This window comes from Neomonachus schauinslandi, chromosome 10 (assembly GCF_002201575.2).
Source record: "Neomonachus schauinslandi chromosome 10, ASM220157v2, whole genome shotgun sequence".
Lineage (NCBI taxonomy): Eukaryota > Metazoa > Chordata > Mammalia > Carnivora > Phocidae > Neomonachus > Neomonachus schauinslandi.
In genome coordinates this window covers 123,281,459-123,303,502 of record NC_058412.1, presented here as the reverse complement: position 1 = coordinate 123,303,502, position 22,044 = coordinate 123,281,459, and the positions used below count along the sequence as shown (strand labels likewise).

The window sequence follows — 22,044 nt, the reverse complement described above, 5'->3', positions numbered from 1 at the left end:
AAAGAGGGGTGGGTATAGCTACAAAGAGCATGAAGAAGCCTTGGGATGGTACAACGGTTCTGTGTCTTGATTGTGGTGGTGGTTACGTGAATCAACAGGTGGTTTTGGTGTTATAATGTAGTTGTGTAAGATGTTACCACTGGGGGAAATGAGTGAAAGGTCATAGGACCTCCATGCATATATCTTTTTGGGATTTTCTGTGAATCTACAGTGATTTTTTAAGTTTATAAATGGAACTATTGATACAGCAACAACCTGGACGGATCTCAAGAGCATTATGCTGAGTGAAAAAAAGCCCATCTCGAAAGGTCACATACCGTATGATTCTATTCACGTAACATTCTTGAAATGACAAAATTATAGAGATGGAAAACAAATTACTGGTTTCTAAAGATTAAGAATGGTATGGCGGGGAGAGGGGCAGATAGCACAAGGGAGATCTTAGTGGTGATGGAACACATACACACAAGCGAATGCATGTAAAACTGCTAAAATCTGAATTAGGTCTGCGGATTGTACAATATCAATTTCCTGGTTTTCATATTGTATGTATTGTGAGGTGCCACCCCTAGAGGAAACTGTACTACTTTTGCAACTCCCTATAGATCTATAATCATTTCAAAATTTACAAAAATAATTGAGAAAAATTAAAAGAGGCCTTTGAACCTCAAAATTTTACTGGCAGGAAGCATGTTGAGAAAATGACTCAACTGCAAATGTGCCCAAAAAAGAAAGGATAACTCAGAACAAAAAGTCCAAGGAACAGAGTCAAAATCTTAGTAGGATTTTGTGTAGAAATCAACAAGCTGATTTTAAAATTCATAAGGAAAGAAAAATTTTGAAAAAAACAGAAGGGGTGCCTGGCTGGCTCAGTCAGAAGAGCACGCCACTCTGGATCTCGGGGTTATGAGCTTGAGCCCCATGTTGGGTGTAGAGATTACTTAAATAAATAAACTTAAAAAAAAAAAGAACAGGAAAGTTAGAGAACCCACTATCTAATTTTGAGTGCTGTTATAAAGTGCTATAGTAATCAAGACAGATTATAAGACATACTATAAAGGAATCCAGATAGTATGATACTGGCAAAAGGATAGATATATAAATCAAATAAACAGAACAAAATCTAGAAATATATCCATACATATATGGTCAATTGATTGTTGAGAAAAGTGTGAAGGAATTCAAAGGAAAGAGGACAGTCTTTTCAACAAATTGTGTAGGAATAACTAGATATCCATATAGAAGAACGTTGATCCATACTTTACACTATATACAAAAATTATTGCAAAATAAATATCCAAGGACACATAGGTGGCTCAGTCGGTTAAGCATCTGCCTTCAGCTCAGGTCATGATCCCAGGGTCCTGGGATCGAGTCCCGCATCTGGCTCCTTGCTCAGCGGGGAGCCTGCTTCTCCCTCTGCCTGCGGCCCCCCTGCTTGTGCACTCTCTCTCTCTGTCAAATAAATAAAGAAAATATTTTAAAGATTTATTGATTTATTGATTTATTTGACAGAGAGAGACACAGTGAGAGAGGGAACACAGGCAGGGGGAGCAGGAGATGGAGAAATAAATAAAATCTTTTAAAAAAAATTAATGCAAAATGAGTCATTGACCTAAATTTAAAAACCTGAAACTAAAATGTTGAGGAGAAAACAGGAGTAAGCCTTAGTGATTTGGGGCTAAACAAATATTTCTTAGATATGACACCAAAAGCATAATCCGTTAAAAAAAAAACAAACTGATAAACTGGACTTCATCAAAATTAAGAATCTGCTCTTCAAAAGGCAGTTAAGAAAACGAAAAGATAAACCAGAGACTGCAGAAAATACTTGTAAAATCATATGTCTGACAAAGGGATCCAGAATTTACAAAGAACTCTCAAATTTAATAGTATGAAAAACAACCCAACTTTTATTATTTTTTTAAGTAGGCTCCATGCCCAGTGTGGAGCCCAACTTGGGGCTCCAACCCATGACTCCAAGATCAACACCCCAGCCGAGATCAAGAGTCAGATGCCCAACTGACTGAACCACCCAGGCACCTCAAAAACAACTCAATTTTTAAAAATGGGCAAAAGACCTGAACAGACACTACACCAGAAGAGATAAATAGATGGCAAATTAGCACATGAAAAGATGCTCAAGATTATTAGTCATTAGGGAAATATCAATTAACACTACCCTGAGATACCACTACATACCTACTAGAATGGCTTTTTAAAAAACACAACCTGGGATGCCTGGGTGGCTCAGTCAGTTGAGCAGCTGACTCTTGGTTTCGGCTCAGGTCATGATCTCACAGTCGAGAGATCAAGCCCTGCATCAGGCTCTGCGCTCAGTGCAGAGTCTGCTTCAGATTCTCTCTCTCTCTCTTTCCCACTCATGCTCTCTCTCTCAAAGTTAATTAATTAATTAACTTAAAAAACACAACCTAACAGTACCAAGTGCTGCCCAGGATGTGTAGCGAATAGACCTGTCCCACACTGCTGGCAGGAATATAAAACAGAATGACTACTTTGGAAAACTGGCAGTTTCTTACTAAGTTAAACGTACCATTACCATATGATCCAGTAGTCCCACTCCTAGGTATTCACTCAAGTGAAATAAAAACTCATTCCCACAAAAACCTGCACACAAATGCTTTTGGTAACCTTATTCAGAACTGCCAAAAACCCAGCCCAGATGTCCTTCAATGATTAGGTAACACACAGTAGCGTACTCATCAGTGAAATACTACTCACCAATGAAAAGAAACAAACTACCGCTACCCTCTGAGATGTGCTCATCCAGATTCTTTCTGGAATCTGAAAGAATTCCAGATTCAAAAGGCTCTGCACTGCAGGATTCCATTTATATGATGGTCTGGAAAAGGCAAAGCTGTAGGGCCTGAAAAACAAATCAGCTATTGCCAGGGCCGGGAGGGGGAGGGGGTTAATGGCAAAGAGATTGCATGAGGGAACTTGAGGGGATTACAAAACATTCTATATGTTGATTGTGGTGGTTTGCACTTGTCAAAACTCATGGAACTGCTCACTAAAATGGATGAATTTTACTCTATTAAAAGATATCCCAATAAACCTGACTTTAAAGAATCTAAAATGCAAACTATGAGAGGAAACAAACAAAACAAGAGTGGAACCTCACACCCTATGGATGGCTTCTATCGAGGAAGAAGAAGAAGGAGGGGGAGGAGGAGAAAGAGGAGAAGGGGAAGAGGAAGTAGAGGAAGAAAATATGTGTTGGTGAAGATGTGGAGAAACTGGAACCCTTGTGCCCTGTTGGTGGAAATGCACAATGGTGCAGCCGCTATAGAAAACAGCATGACAGTTCCTCAAAAAATTAAAAATAGAATTACCATATCATCCAGCTATTTGTGGGTATATACCCAAAATAATTTAAAGCAGGGTCTTAAAGAAATATTTATACACCCATGTTCCCAGCAGGATTATTCATAATAGCCAAAAAAGGTGGAAGCAATCCAAGTGTCCATGGATAGATGAATAAACAAAATATGGTATACAAAAGAATATTATTCCACCTTAAAAAAGGAAGAAAATTATGACACAGGCTATGACATGGATGGCCCTTGAGGACACTATGCTAAGTGAAATAAGCCAGACACAAAAAGACAACTATTGTATGATTCCACTTACACGAGGTACTTAGAGCAGTCACATTTCTAGAGGCAGAGAGCAGAAGGGTGACTGCCAGGGCCTGGGAGGAGGGGGAAATGGGGAGATGATGTTTCATGGGTATTGAGCTTCAGTTTTGCAAGATGAAAAAGAGTTCTGGAGATGGATGGTGGTGATGGTTGCACAACAGTGGGAATGTGTTTAACTCTACTAAACTGTACACTTAAAAATGGCTAAGTTGGTAAATTTTATGTTATGTGTATTTTACCACAACTAAGGAGAAAAAGAGTGGTGGTTTTCCACTCAAGAGCCTTGGAGTTGGTCCACAAGGCTGTGTGTCATTGAATAAGTCTCTCTCCCCACCAATGGGTTTCCTGTGATGGAAGGACCAAACAAGATGGAACATGGAAAATTGCTGTGGGAGTCTCTGCTGGGGTAGAGTCTGGGCATGGAGAACTCCCTGCCCTGTGGGGGTGAAATGCTCAGACAGACACCACTTCCGAGGGAGGGGACCACAGGAGGGGGAAAGCGTGGACTAGAGCAGAGTGGCAGGGCCGGCCGGGCCAGGCCCCCAGCACGAAATCTAGCCACCTTGCCTTGGCTGCCAGAGCCCTTTCAGGGGGTCCCTGGACCCTCAGGACAAACTCCAAGCATCCTGGTGGTAAAGCCCTGGTCAGCCACTGGCACTCTTGGCCCCTCTTTTCTATTCTAGCAACATATAACTGTCATAATTCTTTTCCACACCTATGTTTTCAAAATTCCCTGTTTTGAGAATGCCCTGCCTACCTCACACCCTTTGCCTGGCCAACTTCTACTCCTTCATTCCTCATTACATTTAAGTGTCTACAAAGACTTATCTGACCTCCTCAGGCTGGTCCTCTGTAGTCCAACAGCCCCTGGGGTTACCTTTGTCATTGATAATGCTGTTTACTTCACTTTTCCAAAAAATACTTATTGTGGGGCGCCTGGGTGGCTCAGTCGGTTAAGCGACTGCCTTCGGCTCAGGTCGTGATCCTGGGGTCCCTGGATCGAGTCCCGCATCGGGCTCCCTGCTCGGCAGGGAGTCTGCTTCTCCCTCTGACCCTCCCCCCTCTCATGTGCTCTCTCTCATTCTCTCTCTCTCAAATAAATAAATAAAATCTTTAAAAAAAAATACTTATTGTGACCTACCAGGCTCTGGGGGTTTATCAATGAATAGAACAGACAAAACTCTCTGCTCTTGAAGAGCCTATATTCTAGTAGTACCTCCCCCCCGGGCCTGTGAACTTCTTGAGAGGAGTCATGCTCTGCCTATAATGTGGCTATCCTGAGTGTGTAGCACACGGTGGGTCCCCAGGCCCTTGGCACCCGGGGGCTGAGTGGCAGTTGTAGATGATCCTGATAGAGCCCACCAGAGTCCAGGTGGTAAGGGCTGAAATCGTGCTGGCAAGAAGAGTGGTGCCTGAGCAGGAAGAGGAGCCAGAAGTAGTGGGTTGGACAGAAGGGAGAGGGAGTGTCCCCCACAGCTTCCCTCTCGAGTCACCTCCAGGTTTCTTCCCTGGGTACAGCACGTTAACCTCCCCCCTTCACCCTAATAATAAAGGACATTGACATGGACGAAGCTGTTCTGTAGCCTCGGCTTGGTGTGTCACCCCTAAAAGGCAGAGCTAAGCACCCCCTGCACACATACACCTCTCTGCCCTAGAGGCAGTACAGTGGAGAGTTCGGTTCCCACGCTCGGTTGGGTATCAGACTGGCTGACTGACTGGGGTGGTGCCAGGAAGCTGTTCTTCACAGGCCCTTCCACTCATTGCTGCGGCCGGCTAGGCAGATCCTTCCGAGCAGCCCTCTTCTGTCCCAACCCTTCACCACCACCCCCTCCCTGCCCCCATCTCCTGCCACAGCCAGTCTGCCCTTCCCTCACCTCCTTCAGGTTCCTGCTCAAATCTCATCTGGTTGGCGAATGCTGCCCATTCCAGCCTTTTTAATACTAGCAAACCTTCTACCTTTGCTCTCCCTCGGCCCTCGGCCCTGTTTACTTTTCTCCCCACACTTATTTCCCTCTGACATGACAGTGGTGTGCTGGAACTGACTCATAAGGGCTTGCAAAAGCCTATTATGCTTCTACGAACTCTGCTGACTGGTCGTTAAGCATAGCGATCATTAAAAATCAAATTATACAAACTTAATCAAATTAATGATGTTATAAAGAAAGGTGAAAAACGCTCAAACTCATCATTTTCCAATTGTTTGCTACCTTTTGCTACTATCTATGTTCTTGAGAGTCTTCACATCTGGAGAACTATAGTAGCTGTAACGGTATGCTACTGTGCATTTCCATTCAACTCTGCCTTCAGTGGCATCACGCTGGTAGCTTGAAATCAGCCCTGCTAGGAGTTTTTGCCCCAGAGACACAGGTACTTGTAATAAATCAGGTTTTGATTTATTATTTTGTTGACTGTCTACACCAGGGTTTGATCATGGGCCCAATCTAATCCAACACTATCTTTGTAAATAAAGTTTTATTGCAACACAGCCATGCCTACTCATTTGCTTAGCATCCATGGCTGCTTTCACACTACAACAGCAGAGCGGAGCAGCTGCAGCGATACAGCCTGCAAAGCCTGACATATTTACTATCTTGCCCTTTACAGAAGAAATTTGCTGACCCCTGGTCTAGCCTTAAGAGACAAATGGAGGAGATGTTAATAATACAATTAAATGTAGGGCGCCTGGGTGGCTCAGTTGGTTGGGCGACTGCCTTCGGCTCAGGTCATGATCCTGGAGTCCCGGGATCGAGTCCCGCATCGGGCTCCCTGCTCAGCAGGGAGTCTGCTTCTCCCTCTGACCCTCCTCCCTCTCATGCTCTCTGTCTCTCATTCTCACTCTCTCAAATAAATAAATAAAATCTTTAAAAAAAAATACAATTAAATGTAAACACATATGTCCCGTCTATAGCTAGTACATTGTAAATAGCACACCACGAAAAAAAATTTGAGAAAATATACCTCTGGTATTTGAAAACTCTGATCCAATACAGCAGATAACTTGATATGTCATTGATGAGTGAGTGAAATTCAAACATTTTTATTCTTTCACTTTTGTACTTTCTTCTTCCTCTTTAGTGTTAAGTGAAAATGTCAACATTTGTTCATCCATTGCAACCACAGTTTGGTTATGGTTATGAGTTAGGCAAAATCCAAGAAAAACATACTTTAAGAATGAACTGGCTCTTTAGAATTTACAACAAAGAGTACTGTAGAATTTTATTATTTTAGATTTCTATCAGTACAATTTATAATACACACGCACATAGATGAACATTTTGTTTCAGAGAGCCAAATGTTAAACATTTACAAGCACACACACTGTTTTGTTTTCCCTCCACTAGAATGTATGTTCCTTGAAGGTAAGAATTGTCTTTTATTTCAGTGCTTAGAATAACAAACGTAGCAGGTGCACGGTCAACATATGATACAGATGAACAGATGAGCGTAGTTGGGAATGCCTGGTTTCATGCGTTCACTGTCAGACCTTAAATTTCCAGCTCCACCATTATCCAGCTGTGTGGCTTTGAGTAAACTACTTAACCTCTTTGAACCTTGGCTTCTTTATTTAAAAAGAGGAGATAATTCTCTTACCTCACAGGGAGGTATTGACAATATAGGTCTCTGTCTGGTACCTACTAGGTTTTTCCACAGATGGGGAGTTTCCTCCTCACCCTCCACCCCTGCCACACACATATTCCTTGGAGACCCAGCCCTGCTGCTGTCACAAATTTCAGTGATGTCACAGCTCCCCTCCCTGGGAGCTCCAGCACAGACATCCTGATGGCCGGCCTGAGTGCTGGCCGAACTGAGGGGGGCAGGGAGCAGACGGTGCCTGGTACCAGTCTTGCTCCACCTGTCCTTGAGGTCTCACAGCCCCAGGATGAGTCCATCAGCAAAGAAGAGGCCCAAGAATAGAATGGTTTCCAAGGTTGGACTTGGGAGTGGACACAGAGGGGGTTGGACCACACCCAGAGCAGGGGCTATCCAGCCTGGGGTGGGGCGGGGAGGGAGAGGTGAAGGGTGAAGGGAGGTCAGGAGAGTTGGAATGGTTTCCCCATTTCTGCCCCCAAACCAAGGTGACAAAACTCCCAAAGGGTGGTCAAACCCATGGTCAGCCAAATGGAGAAGCATAGTGGAGGCGTCTGGGGGGATTCCTCCTGTGTTAGTGCACTCTCTCCTTCTGTCTCTCAGATACAAGATGAAGAACCACAGGACAAAATACCACAACCTGTCAAAGTAATCGGGCGGAACCGACTTAAGATGGTGAGATGCCCCATTTTGGTCCTTCCTAGTTGCCAGGCTTGTAGTGACCCAGGAGTCCCCAGGCCCAGCACTGAATGGAGTTGAGCCAAAGTTGAGGTGGGGTGTGGGAGGCTACCCCAGGAAAGCTGAAGCTTCTGTTTTCCTGGTTTCTCGACCCTGGCAGGTATTAAAAAACTTGTCGCTCTTGAAGCTGCTCAAGAGCTCAAACCCCCGGATCCAAGAACTGCATAGCCTGGCCAAAAGGTGTTGGAATTCACTGCTCAGAGTTCCGAAGATCCTTGGGATCTCCACTGGGTGAGCTCGGCACACTCCTGGCCCCCACCATGGACCCAATGACTATCTTTACTACGAACAGGCACTGTTTCACTTTGTGAAAACCTAATTTTCACAAAGGCTCTATGACAAAGGTATTGATTAGCCCTATTTTACTAGTGGGAAGCCGAGGCTCAATAGACGCAGTGACTTGTCCCAGCTAACAAGACTGGTAAGTGGCAGAGCTAGGATTTGAAGCCATTCCTGTGTGATATCAGAGTTGTGGTCCTAACCATGGTCACAATCATCCAGTTATGGGACTAACCACCAACTGGGGCACCACCCAGGTGCCACTCCTCCTCCTCACCCTCAAATCCACACAACCCAGAGATTCACCTGCAGACCAGTCATCTTGCTGAGGCTCGGCTTCCTCATAAATCACGTCAGAATATTAAGAAAGTTGACATTTATTAGGCACCTGCTAAGTACTTCACAAGTATTTCCCGTTTAGTTAATTCTTCACAGCATTCCTATTAGGTAGACAGAGTTACCCCAGTTTTACATACGACGAAACTAAAGCTTTGAGCGGTGAAATGACTTGCCCCAAATCAGGCAGATGGTAAGAGGCACAAGCAAATTTGAACCCCCGTTTGTCGGTCTTGAAAACCTGTTCTCGCCAAGCCACTCTGCCACTTCACTGCCTCCTACTTTGTGGGGCTGGTGTGAGGGTCCCGGGCCTGATGCACAGCAGACCCTCAATGGTGGTAATAATCAGCGGTACTGGCATTATGTGGAGCCTGAGTCCTCATGCCGCTCCACACACACTCAGCTAGGACAATGCTGTGCTTTACAGAAGATTCAGTCTATTACACACACCCTTGGGGCAAGTCTCCTTCTAGCACTAGAAGGCTAACGCCCCCTCTCGGAGCTCCTTTCTCTGAGCTGGCCGCCTCGGAAGCGCAGGCAATCAGTTAACACTGGGCTGGAAGGGTCAGGCCTCTCTCGTCCCATAGTTTTCCAACCTGTTTAAAGCAGCAGAACTTCTCTTCAAGTATCCTTCCTCAGGCCCCAATTGTGTTGGGCAGAAAGGTATCCCGCCCTCACCCTGCCCCTCTCCAGGGTGGGGAGGGCATTTGAGAGGTCTCCTCAGAAACTTAAGGTTTCTTGGAGCACAGTTTGAAAACACTGGACTAGTTCACCCCATCAACTGAAATCCAGAGAGGCGGAACCCTGGCCAGTGGCCCGCGCAGACAACATCTAGTCCTCGGTGTCCTAACCACTGGCCACTGCCGCTCGCCTCCCCAGCCAGGAGGACTCCTTCCCCTGGCCATTATCACCTCCCCTGCCTCCAGGCACAAGGCCTCTGGTGGTGAAGTTTCTTTTCCGGGGCTCTCCAGCTTTCCCCCCTGAGCTGGCTGCATAGCAGCAGTCTCAGGGCGAGGCTGGGGGGCCAGGGCCCTCATCCTGCTCTGCTGACTGCCTTCCCTCCCTGTGCCAGGAGCAGCAGCGTCTGCGATAGAGTGGAACAAGATAACGAAGAGCTCCAAGAGGCTGGGTGCCCCAGGAAGATACCGGAATTAGAGTGCCCAGGGGAGCCCCCGGTGGGGTTAGCGGGGGGGAACAGGGCGCACCAGCCGCCCGTGGCAGCGCACCAGAGCGAGGAGCAGGTGGAGCCTGAGCTCCCAAGGACATCAAAGGGTCATGACCTGACCGCTTGCCCTGGAGCCCAGGGGAGGCAATCACCCACTGGGGACCCCCGCATTGTCTTCCTGAAGACCTACCAGCACAGAACTCCCATGGGGGACAAGAAGCAGATGGAAGCAGCTGACCAGTGGATCTGGTTTGAGGGGCTGCCCACACGAATCCACCTCCCAGGGCCTCGGGTGATGTGCAGATCATCTGCCCTGCGCTGGGTCAAGCGCTGCTGTACCCGCTTCTGCTCTGCATCACTTGAGCTACCTATGTGCCATCCATACAGAGTATGACAACACCACCGCCCGGCCGGGGTGAGACACAGGCAGAAGCCAGGCTTGGAACTGGGCCCGAGTCAGAGGCTCAGGATCCAGACTCTTGGGGGCTGTGGCTAGCTAACAGTGCTAGGGGGAGACCCCTCCCTCAGGCCCAGAGAGGGGGAAACCATTGATGGAGGCCACACAGCAGGGTGGTGGCTAGGCTGGGGCCTCTCAAGATCCAAACAGGGGCTCTGGGGAGGGGCACTGGAAGTGGGGGTTCTGAGGTGGGTCATCTCACTGCCTGGAGGCCTCAGGAGGGTCCACAATTGCTATGGCTCAGAATCTCAGTCAGGAGTCTGAGTAAGGGAGTTCAGGGATTTCCAAATGTTGGGGGAAGGGGGAGCAGTCAAGTAGAGCTCTGCCATATCCCATCCCCTCTTAGACTAAATCACCACCCCACGTTTCATTTATTTATGCTTCAAATAAGATTTACTCTGAACAAAAAGTTCCTTAGCAAAACAAGAAAGAAAACAAAATACTCCACCCTTCCATGAGGGAACTGAGGTCCCAAGAGAGGAAGGCATGAAGGGCTTGGGGGTCCAGCTGAAAGGGAGGCTTCCCTTTCACAAAACCCAGATCCCCAACCTGCAGGACTTTAGCGGGCCCTGGTCCCTGAGCCCTCTCCCCGGGTGGCAGCGCCCCCTGGCGGCCTTCTTAGCTCCTAACACCGAGGTCTCTGCTCACAGGTGGCGTGACCTTGGACGGGAGCCAGAGGTGTGAGGTGAGGGTGGAGATGGCGCAATCATCTAAGCGGGAGGGATGGGCGGGCAAATTCACGAGTCTACAAATAAAATCTCCCATTGGGAACTGAAGAATAGTACTGCCGGCTCTGCCTGTTTGGGGCTGGAAAGGAGGGAGGGAGGAAAGGGGCCCTCGACTGAGGTGGGGAGGAAAAGCGTGCATCACCATTTTAGGTTTCTTCCACCCCATTCCCAGGCCCCTAAGGTCAGTCTAGACCGTGGCACACAGAAACCAGCAAGCTGCACCCCTCCCCACCCCTGCGAGCTGGCCTCCAGAAGAGTACACTTTATGAAGTCATAGAAGGTATTTTCTGGGTGCGAGATGCTTCACAATGGCCCTGCAAGCCAACAAGATGAGAGACCGTGGCGCCGAGACAGAAGGTGACTTGGCCAGGCTCACGCGACTAGGAAGTGGAGGGGCCAGAATTCTAATCTAAAACTGGTGGCTGCTCCCCATTCCATTTTCCGAAGAAAGGAAAAAGGCACAAGGGAGCATCCATCCAGCCAGTCATTCACGTGCATTGCACCCCGGTTACTGCAGCGTCGGGTGTCAACAAATGGGTGTCAGCTTGGCCTCGAAATGTGTCCCGCCTGGGTCGAGGAAAGCACCCAGTCAGGCCCAGTGTCAGTACTTCGACTCTACAGCTCCCGTGCGACATGACACGCTCAACCCCCAATTCCAAGTCCTGGTCGACCCCATCGGGTCGGGGTCGCCCTCTGTCGGCAGGAGCCATAGCCCTGAACGTGCAGCTGGGGAGAGGAAAACCCAGGGAACCCGGGCTTTCTGGGGATCTTCCCCTGGAGGCAGGCTGCGCGGAGTGGCGCCCTCAAGAAAGCAGCGCAGGGATCAAGGGGTGCAGAGCCTTCCCGGGAGGAACCCAGGCGGTGGTGGAGATGCCCGGTGCAGGAGAAAGGAAGATGGGAGGGGTTCTCCCGAAACGCACCGCGTTAGCCCTGGGCTGCGCCGCCAGCCTGAGCCTGCCGGCGCGGGGCTTCTCTGGGCTGCCCTGCCCGGCTCGACTCCTGCGAGCCTACGCGCGCCTCCCCCGCGTCCGCCCACCGCGCCGCTTCCCGCGCCGCCTCCACCCCGCAAGCTCCACTCCAAGCTGTCTTCCCGCTGGTCTTGCACTCCGGCCCACCTCCTGGGTAGTCGCCATTTCGGTTTCCTTGCTGGACATCATCAGTTCCATCAGTCTTCAAAAATCACCCCTACTCGGGTGCCTGGGTGGCTCAGTTGGTTAAGCGACTGCCGAAGGTCATGATCCCGGAGTCCTGGGATCGAGTCCCACATCTGGCTCCCTGCTCAGCGGGGAGTCTGCTTCTTCCTCTGACCCTCTCTCCTCTCATGCTCTCTCACTCTCTCTCAAATAAATAAATAAAATAAAATTTAAAAAATCACCCCTACTCGCTCTTTCACCCCCAGCACCCTCCATTCCATCAACCTTTGCGCGAACGTGTGTCTGTGCGCGCTATGCAGGCAATCAGGGCAGCGCGCTCCCAACCAAAACACACCGGGTTGGTGACCCCCTGCACTAGTCTTCCTGGGAGCCTGCCCTGGGATCCCCAAGTGGGAACCTGAGAGGCGTGGGCCTGGGTAAGATTGGCAGCTTCCACTCTGCCGCAAAAGGAGCCAGAGTTGGGCCCAAGAACAGCAGTTGGATGGGCCGTGCTTGCGTGCTGAGGCTAGGATCCCTCCTGTCCAGAGCGCCGCTGGGGGGAGGGGCAAGGATGCAAGCTACAGTGTGAACGACTCCCAGCTGTGCACTCTTTCCAGGCTTACCACCCCCACCCCCCGACCTGAGCTGACACTTGGGCCTCAGACAACCTGCCTCCCACAGTCCCATAGCTGGGGCCCTCCCATTACCACCTTCCCTGTGCTTGACTACTACAATCTGAGGCTCCTCCTCTGGGCTCAGTTAGATCCTGCTTTGGGCAGGAGGCTGCAACAGATCTCAGTGATCAGAGGACACCACCCCCAGAAACGGCTTCCTGCCAGTTAACTGGGGGGAAAATTAAAGTGTTTGATTCAGAGTGACTTTTAAGAAGTCACATGACCTCTCTGAGCCTATTTCATCCGTTTATAAAATAGGGATACTAGTATCAATTCCACAGGGCTTCGAGCAAATCAGGCTTGATGTAGGTGAAGCCAGTTTGTGGGGTGTTGGACAAATGTCTGTCCTTTTTTTCCTGCCTCCTCCCTGGCCCTGTGCCACAATAAAGCTCCTTGTGTCTCACTCATGAGCACCCGCCTAACTGCTCACCTTTAAGGGAATTAGCTGCATGTTAAAAAGCCAATCTTATGTTCACATTCACAGCCTTTTGCTATAATGACATCTGGATTCCAGAAACTGCCCCTCTACTATTCTGGATCACTTACCACTAAACATGATTGGAACGTGAAGATGATGATGAGGCTGTTGAGGCAGAGAGGCCTAGCTTCTCATCAGCTCTGTGATGTTAGGAAAAGTTGTTTATTCCTAATCTTCAGTTTCTCTGTCTGCAAAATGGGAAAATAATGGTACCTATCTCACTGGATGAAGTGAGAATACACAGAAGTGTATCTAATCTTCAGTTTCTCTGTCTGCAAAATGGGAAAATAATGGTACCTATCTCATTGGATTAAGTGAGAATACACAGAAGTCACTCTGCAATGGATGACACAAAGGAGCGCACTACTTGGTAGCTGCACCTGGATCACAGGCAAACCTGTTCCCCATCTAACAGCTGAGAATACTGAGGCTGGGAAGAAAGGTGTCTTCTCTGTAAAAAGAGGAGAGATGGGGCAGTGGCCCAGTAACTGTAACTGCTTAGATTTCTGGATCACTTCCTACACACCAGGAACTGTGCTAAGCTTTACACTAGGTATCTCATTGAATCCTCACAACACAGGGAAGTGCTAGCTTACCTCATTTTACAAACAAGGAAACCAAGGTAAGGGGAAGTCAAGCAGCTTATCTAAGTCCTCGCAGCTAGTAATGGGATCCAGGATTTAACCTTGCACTCCACTGCAGCTCTCTTAAGTCCTATAGCCTTAGGGCCCTGCTCTTTTTTTTTTTTAAAGTAGTTACCACACCCAGCATGGAGCCTAGCACAGGGCTCGATCTCATGACCCCGAGATTAAGACCTGGGCTGAGATCAAGAGTTGGATGCTTAACCGACCAAGTCACGCAGGTGCCCCAGGCCCCTACAATTGTCTTGCCCATAGAGTAGCAGGACAGGGATCCAAACTCTTAGCAACCTCTACCCATTCCTGTCTCAATGCTGTTTTCACCACCACTTGCTACTTTCCTACAGAAAACCTCAAGCAAGGCTTTAATTCCCTCTCCACAGAGGGCCTCTCTTGTGCCCTGAATCTGCCCATACTCCACCTGCCCCTGAAGCTCTGTGTTCCTTGTGCTACGGATACAGGGAGGAGATCCATGTCTGTGCACGGACTGCCCCCTGGGACTGCCAGAAGAAGCTACTCTTATCAGGGAAGTCACTGAGCAGCTGAAAGTGCTTCCAGGAAAGACTGTTTGGATCGTGCACCCCATAGGATTCATGGGGTCCTGGAGCTTCCCACCCCACCCCCTGGTATCTGCTGGCCTCCATTTGGCTCTGATCTGGACAGGGCTGCCTAGAACTGGCAGCTAGGGGCACCCTCTGAGCTAGATATCCCTTTCTCCTTTCCCAATTTCTCTTCGGGTCATAACTTTTCTGAGTACCAGTTATGCACTAGTCTCCACTTCTCTCTCCAAATGGAAGTTGAGGTAGTGGAGGGGTAGGGGTGTGGGAGATAAAAAAGGTGCAGGCTTCAGACCCCCTAGGAAGTCAAGAGATACACCAACTCAGTGTCGGGGTGGAGATAACTTTCCCTTATCCTTTGGAAATAAAAACATTTCCTACATTCATCCATTCACTTGGGAATCTGTGGCCATATTTAATATACTGTCTACCAGTTCTTCTAAGAAAGCTCACAATGTTTACAAAGCACTATATATCCTTTGTATTTAAAGCAATACAGTAGAAGGCAGAGGTGACAGTTTGTAAAATTAAAGAACTTGCACGTCCTTTAACTATTAATGTCTTTAGAATGAGTTTATTGTCAAAGCCAGAGCCCAAATCCTGGGTCTGCTAGTTCCTAACATGTAACCTTGGGCAAATGCCTTAGTTTCCTCATCTGTAAGATATAGATGGTATTTCCTGCTTCTGAGGGTTGTTGTAAAGATTAAGAAAACAACGTGTAAAACACTTAGCCCACTGCTGGACATCTATTAAGCACAGCTATTTATTACTAAAATGATAAACAGGGGTGCCTGGGTGGCGCAGCCGGCTGGGCATCGGACTCTTGGTTTCAGCTTGGGTTGTGATCTCAGGGTCGTGAGATAGGGCCCCACATCAGGCTCCACACTCAGCACAGAGTCTGCTTGGGATTTTCTCTCCCTCTCTCTCCCCCTAAAATAAATAAATAAATCTTTAAAATATATATATTAAAAATAAAATAAATAAAATGACAAACATGTCCCTGCCACTGCCCAGTTCTCTCTGGAACTTGCCTCTAGACAGTGCTTTTATTGTTATTTTAGAAAATCATTATTTCGGGGCGGCTGGGTAGCTCAGTCGGTTAAGCGTCTGCCTTCAGCTCAGGTCAGGATCCTGGGGTCCTGGGATCGAGCCGCGCATCGGGCTCCCTGCTTAGTGGGGAATCTGCTTCTCCCTCTGCCTCTCCCCCCCGCTTGTGCTCTCTCTCCCTCTCAAATAAAAAATTTTAAAAAATCAAATTTCATTAAGGTCACACATTTTTTCACCCCCCAACTGTCTTCCAGCTCCATCACTGTATATTGTTGGAGAAAAAAAAAATTGGCTCCCCTGACTTCTGGCAATTTCCAAAAACCAAATTACCACTCAAGGGGCAAAGATTTATCATTAGAGAAGATATGCAGAACAGGCACAGGTCTCTGAAGGAAACTCCCAAAGATGTGTGCCAACACAGCTGGAGCAACCAGCCCCCAGCTGACCAAGGGAGACAGCAGCCACATGACGTGTGCTCTGGTGACCTTCCCCAAATAACGTTAGCCACATGCCTTTGTGGTTTGTGGTGTCGGGGGAAACCCACTAACCCAGGGGAAGTCACCTCAGTTGATCTTATCTCCTGGACCCTGCAGCCAGGATTTAAGTCCCATTAACAAGCTGCTTTCTTCCAGCTTGGCCACAGCAACACCCTCCCCCCAACCCCCCCAACCCCCCACCCCCCCGCGCCAGGCACATTCACTCTTAAACCTTCATCCTATCAGCCTCACCTCCCTACTCTGCAGGGCTATGCAAAAAAATTTCGTGGGCAGAGAGCAAAACTCATCTGGGAAGCCCTAACACTACAAGCTGAAAGCTGCCCACACTCTTGGGCAGATTCCCAAGGGCCCGAAGAGAAACACCGATGGTTTCAATACAGAAGTGGGTCTACACCAAGTGCGTTCCACTGAACACATTCAGAAATCACTGGTCAGAAAAAGGAAACTCAGTCATGGCAGTTCACCCAAGGCAGAGCAGAGGTGGCCACAGATGGAGGGGGTAGGACACAGGAATTCCCTGCACTTAGTATTTTAACCAAATGGAAGGACAATCTGGGGTCTAGAAGAGAAGGTGGCCTACTCATTCTCTATAGCTTCCCTGTCTGGCTGTGCAGGGCTCTCACCGGCCCAACCATGGCAGGACAAAGTAAGCACAGGCAGAACCATGGAAAATACTGTATTTATGTACATAGGAGGGATAGCTGCAAGCCCCTCACAGAGGACATGCCACCCCAAAGAGAAATCTTAGCAGCAAATTCCTATCTCCCTCAGCACTATCAGCACAACCCAAGTTGGAAGGCTGGGCTTCCTGTCTCTGGGTACCCATCATACCCTTCCCACCGCAGAATTCCCAGGAAGGCAGGAAAAAGGAACTATTGCCAGAAGTGAGGTCCGGAGGAAGCTGGGGTGCCTAGTCATTCCTAGAGAAGAGGCAGTGACTCTGTCACGAGGGGTGGACCAGGAGCGATGCTGGGACTCTTCTCTGGGTCCTAGGGCCTGCTCTGTTGAACGCTGGCAGCAGGTGGGGACCCAGCAGAGAGAACTGGAAAAAAGTCAGTCATGGGTTCATGGGTGTGCGCACACAGGTGTGTGGCAGGACACAGGTTGTGTGTTTTCCTCGTGCTTGATGCCTCCATCTGCTCATCCTCTCCCTGACAGCAGCCTAATACTTTGTACCTCTGTCTCTTTCTGTGGCTACAGATCCAGAAACTGAGCGTTTCTCCAAACAGAATAGCTGCAGTTCAGCAACATGGCAAAGGTAACAGCTGTCCCGGGAAGGTAAGACAGATGACTAGAAGAGTGGTTTGCTCCAATCAGATATCCTTGATTTGGTTCTTTTTTAAAATAACAGGCTGGTGACAGGTATGGTGGCTCAAGAATGACATGGTTCCAATTCTGTTATTACCCTGACAGAGGTCCCCTTGCTGACCTCCCAGACAGCAAGGCTTCAGCTGACAGAGGCCATTCTTGCAGTTGTGGTCCTGACTGCTACCTGCCTTCTTGACAGGGCCTCACTATCTCTCCCACACCAACAGAGACTTCACATTTCCAGGGTTCCTCTCAGACCTGGGCTGGACCTCGACTGGAGGGTCTGAGCAGCCCAAGGTGTTGGGGGGGTGGGGCCAAGTGCCCAGCCGGGTGTCCAAAGGACCCGATTCTAGACATTGGATTTAGGGGCTGAGTTGAGGGGGATCTCCTTGAGCTCCGTCCGCATGCACAGGTACTCCCCGATGACAGCCATGAGTGCAATGCACACGGCTTGGACCAGCCACCAGGTCAGCGCCGAGGGGAAACGGGAGCTGTAGAACCAGCAGCCCAGGAGGTGAAAGAAATGGACAGTGACAGTGAAATCCAGACACTGCTTCCCTCGCCGGATGAAGTACAGCAAGCCCAGGGCACTGTGGGGAGAGGACAGCAGTGAGTTGTCACTGGGTTGTCCTGACCTTAGATCATTTGGGGAGTAGAGACAATTAGGATAACAGCATAGTGGTCAGAAGCAAGTAAGAGAAGTGTGAAGCAAGGGTTACATTATTAGATGCCTAGAGAGAGCTAGCAGGTAGCTGGGAGGGAATCAGGCTGGGTAGAAGAAAAACAAAAGTACAAGCTTGATGAGAAATAGTAACTGTCACTCAGGGGAATCCCAGGGACTGGTGGGGATTGCAGCACCCTGAAGCGTACATGGGCCACTGAAACTGGGGACAACAAGCTGCTTGCAGCTGGGCAAATCCTCACGCTGGAAGGCTGGCCTGGAATCAAATGATCTTTCCATTTTTCAAAAGAAGCCAAAAATCTGGATATTTTTTTTTAATATATAAAATATCCTGCGTTTCAACTAAGTGGAAAAATGTTTTAAACACCACTTGTGGAATGCCAAACAGAACATATCTAGGAGACAAATTCAGGTCATAGTCAGCCCACCCATTTTCAATCTCCAGTGTAAGGTCAAGAACAGTAATGTGCAAGGTGTTGTTCTAAGTACTTCCCATGAATGAATTCATTTAACCCTTACAACTATGAGATAGGTAATATTATTTGCCTCATTCTACTGATGAGGAAACCAGGGCCTAGATAGATCAACTTGTCGAAAGTCACTAGACTAGTGGGAAAACTGAGATTCAAAGCCAAGATCTTAATCACTATGCTAAACTGCCTCTCAAGAGGCAGGCAATGGTCACAAATGGCCTTAAATGTTACCCAGTCAAACCCCTCAGGTGTACCGACGAGGAGCCCAAGGCCTAGACAGGAGGGAAGTAATTTGGCCAATGGCACATGGATCAAGAACAGAACCGACTTCTCCTGACTACCGGTCCAATCCCTTCCTCACCTCGTTCCACAACAGGGAAGTGATCTGAGATGGAAGCTATCCCACAGGCAGCATGCAGAGTGATGTTAAGAGCTTTTCAGCTAAGGCAAAATCGTGATGGAAGGAGCCCTATAATGCAGCCAGTCCCAGAACTGGCCTTTGCCACCCACTTTCATCCACCACTCCCCAGGAACAAGTGCCAGCCTGTCTCATGTCTGGATTTAGGAAGTTAGTTCCAGTGTTGGGACCCCAAAAGCTGGAGAGCAAAACTGGTGATACTCACCAGGTGAGGGCGTTGAGGATGAAGGACATCATGGAGAGCCGGCCTGGTGGGGTGGAAAAGCCCAGGATCTGAGGGGGAATCACAAATGGAAATATGCTGGAAAAGTGACTTGGCTTGGCAGAGCTCTAAGCTCCAGGACCTCCTAAGGAAAAAGCATTCTTCCCAGAGCACAGAAGACCACAGGGCCCTGCGTCTGTATGGCAGCCTATTTCCAACAAGGTGCTTTCACAGACATCCACTATGGTATCTCATTTGACCCCAAACAGCAGCCGGGAAAAGACTTACAAAGGAGAAGCAAAAGTTCAGAGACATTAAGTAACTTGCCCAAAATGATACAGTAAGTAAACAGCAAGAGTACGGACTATTACAGGGTTCGGCAAACTGAGGCCCCACCAATCAGACACCTAGTTTTGTAAATAAGGTCTTATGGAAAGAAACCCTACCACACCTATTTGCTTAGTACTATCTCTGGCTACTTTTGCACCACAACGGCGGAGTCGAGTAGTTGTGACCTAAAACCTTTACTATCTTGCCCTTTAAGGAAAGGTCCGCCAACCCCTGGTCTAGAATCCAGGTCTCCAGGTCGTGTGCATGAGATGGCTCTTCAACAAAGCCCAGGATTCCCACAGGCCCTTCCCAGGAGGACAGAGGCTCCTAAGAGGCTACTACTGGGCACTCAGTGTGTGTGCAACTTCCACCACTCTAGAGACAATACTACTGAATACCATCTGCCCAGCACTGTCAGTTTACAAAGGCCTCTGACTTTCATAATCTCCTGTAATCCTCACAACAACCTCGCAAAGCTATTGTTATCATTACTGTTATCTCTTTTCAGATAATACCTTGCCCAAGGGCTACACAGAGAATAAGCAGCAGGGGCAAAGATTCCATTCCCAATCTCCTGGCTCCGAAAGCTGGGCTCATTACCATACAACACAGCTGCTTCTCAGATGCAACCATCTCATAGCCCTCCATTACTTGATAAAGCACTTTCATCTTCCTAGGTCCTCTGGGGTCTCTGGGCCTCATAACATTTTGCTAAGAATTATTCTGTCCAGTTTCCAAAAGAGAAAATAGGCTCAGAAAGGTGAAGCAACCTACCCAAAGTCCCATGGCTAGTATATTTGGACCTAGATTGGACGCTAAACCTTCCTGAATCCAAAGTACAGGCTCTTTGTATTGCAGTCCACGAGCTCTGCCACTGGTCTCATGATTTTGCAGACAAGAAAACTGAGGTTTAGACGGGACAACACTTGCCCCACATCACACAGGTAGTAAGCGTAATTTTAACTGAGGTCCAATCCCATACTCTAGGCAGTTTCCATAATACCCCCATGAATGCTCTTTTATCCACCCCCCCCCCTCCAATTTGGCACCTGAGAATCTGGGGCCAGGAAAGTGAAGTCACTTTTTCAGAGTGTCAGAGAGGAGATGCATCAGGTTGCCTGGAACACAAGCTTATTCTTTATGATATCCACATCCTTTCCTTTGTACTAATAATCTGCCTCTGTTGTCAGTGGTTTCATTTTATGGATGGGGAACCTGAGGCTCAGAAAGAAGAGGTCCCTTTCCCGGGGTCACAAAGTGAGATGGTGGTCCAGCCACGTCTAGATCCCGGGGGTGGGGGTCGGACCCACAAACACACCCCGCGAGGCCGAGGCTCCGCCCACACCGGCCAGGGGACCCTACCTCGGCGTCGAACATCTGGTCCAGCGAGGGGGTGCTGCGCACCAGCCCGTCCACCAGCGCCAGCCACAGGCCCAGCGAGCCGTAATAGACAGTCTGCATGAGGACGATCTGCGACAGGATCAACAACGGGTCCCACACGTAGCTGCGGAACTGGCCCGCCATGCCGGCCCTCGGGGCCCGGCCGCCACCCGGGGCCTGGGTCAGCGCCGCCGCGCCATGGGTCCGAGGCCGCCCTGGCACCTGCGAGGACACACGCCGGGCCTCAGCCAGCCGGCCGTCACCATGGCAACGCCGCCCCGCCCGGGAGGAGGGACTGGGACAGAGGCGGCGAGCCCATTCCGGGAGTGGGGGTGAGGGCGGGGCGGACAGACCCATTGCCAGAGTGAGGAGAAATCCTGCCCATTCCGGCTGCTCAGGCCCGCCCGTCCGCAGGCTCCTTTGGGGTTCACTCACCGGTGACGGACTCGAGGATCGAAGCGTCCGAGCGCGGCCCAGTCTCACCGGTTGGCCCCCGAAACAGCGCTGACAGACAGGACCATGGAGGAGTAGCCCTACCGGCCTAGAGAGGCAAAGGTCCAGCGACGGCGGAGGCAGCGGCAGCGACGGCGTAGGAAGGAAGCGTTTCCGGGGACGGCGGTGGAGGGGGCGGGGCCGAGAGTGCGCAGGCGTAGTGGGTGCAATCTTTGGCCAAGACACCTAGACCCGCGTACGGGCCGCCGAGAAGCGAAGTGTGCACATGCGCAAGATGAAGAGTGAAGGCGAACGGAAGTGAGGCACGAGAGCGGTAGAGCTTGCGTGCCCTCTGCAGGGGAATCTTGAAGAAAAGCGGGGCAACCTGGAGAGTAGGGAGAGGGGTGGGCAAGAACCAGGGAAAGATGTTTAGGAATTACGGAATCTCTAAATGTAGATTGTTTTCTGTCTGCTAGTTAAAGTCTGGGATAACTTTAAGTGAACCAGCCAAGCCCTTTCAAACAGGGCTTTGCCACTGTTCCCGTTTTTACAGACGATTAAGGGTCGGAGAAGGAAAGCAACATACTGCCTCAAATACATAGAGTTAGTGGCAGTCAGGAGTAGAATTCACGTGCCAACATCGCAGCGCTGATTTCGTGCTACTGAGTGCCAGGAGGGTTTGGACACGTACGAATGGGACAATCCCTGCCCTCTGACCCAATCTAATTATTAGGAGGCAAAGTAGTGGGTGCTTTATAACGTGGGTATCCGTTTATATTTATATATACATATATATTTAAAACAGAAAAAGGACAGGTTCTGAAGTCATACCTGGAAGCAGA

At 49.1% G+C, this 22,044-nt stretch overlaps 3 protein-coding genes across 5 annotated transcripts in view; 1 reads left to right on the top strand and 2 right to left on the bottom strand.

The window, feature by feature from the left end:
- Positions 1–12,124, bottom strand: part of DBNDD2 (dysbindin domain containing 2) — a 30,797-nt gene extending 18,673 nt beyond the window's left edge. The window contains exon 1 of the mRNA XM_021689355.1: positions 12,069–12,124. The gene's annotated coding sequence lies outside the window, so the exon portion shown is untranslated. The remainder of the gene's footprint in view (positions 1–12,068) is intronic.
- Positions 1,441–21,404, bottom strand: SYS1 (SYS1 golgi trafficking protein). 3 transcript variants are annotated; one of them, XR_002480284.1, is made up of 5 exons: positions 21,206–21,398; positions 20,753–20,992; positions 19,064–19,131; positions 16,809–17,875; positions 13,497–13,510 (listed from the first exon to the last, which is right to left on the bottom strand). XR_002480284.1 is itself a non-coding variant. In XM_021689359.2 (4 exons), coding segments are annotated over exons 2-4 (231 nt in total). In that variant the 5' UTR covers positions 20,915–20,992; positions 21,206–21,404; the 3' UTR covers positions 1,441–1,454. The 3 variants fall into 3 exon arrangements, 2 of the variants coding, with proteins under 2 accessions (XP_021545034.1, XP_021545033.1); XM_021689359.2 differs by lacking the exons at positions 13,497–13,510; positions 16,809–17,875 and adding an exon at positions 1,441–1,455 and having other exon boundaries at positions 21,206–21,404; XM_021689358.1 differs by lacking the exon at positions 13,497–13,510 and having other exon boundaries at positions 16,586–17,875.
- On the top strand, positions 7,543–10,884 carry TP53TG5 (TP53 target 5). The gene is made up of 5 exons (XM_021689352.1): positions 7,543–7,590; positions 7,854–7,925; positions 8,089–8,219; positions 9,676–10,156; positions 10,876–10,884. Exons 1-5 carry the CDS (start codon positions 7,543–7,545, stop codon positions 10,882–10,884), a joined length of 741 nt encoding a protein of 246 aa, XP_021545027.1.
- Positions 21,405–22,044: the final 640 nt, after the last annotated feature.

Excerpts from the sequence above, each read along its gene's own strand:
- TP53TG5 (XM_021689352.1), top strand. The coding sequence starts at position 7,543 with ATGAGTCCATCAGCAAAGAAGAGGCCCAAGAATAGAATGGTTTCCAAG. Across the intron at positions 7,591-7,853 it reads AGAATAGAATGGTTTCCAAG|ATACAAGATGAAGAACCACA; the intron begins GTTGGACTTGGG and ends TCTGTCTCTCAG. Across the intron at positions 7,926-8,088 it reads GGCGGAACCGACTTAAGATG|GTATTAAAAAACTTGTCGCT; the intron begins GTGAGATGCCCC and ends CGACCCTGGCAG.
- SYS1 (XM_021689358.1), bottom strand. The coding sequence starts at position 20,914 with ATGGCGGGCCAGTTCCGCAGCTACGTGTGGGACCCGTTGTTGATCCTG. Across the intron at positions 19,132-20,752 it reads ACCAGATGTTCGACGCCGAG|ATCCTGGGCTTTTCCACCCC; the intron begins GTAGGGTCCCCT and ends ATTCCCCCTCAG. Across the intron at positions 17,876-19,063 it reads ATCCTCAACGCCCTCACCTG|TGCCCTGGGCTTGCTGTACT; the intron begins GTGAGTATCACC and ends CTCTCCCCACAG.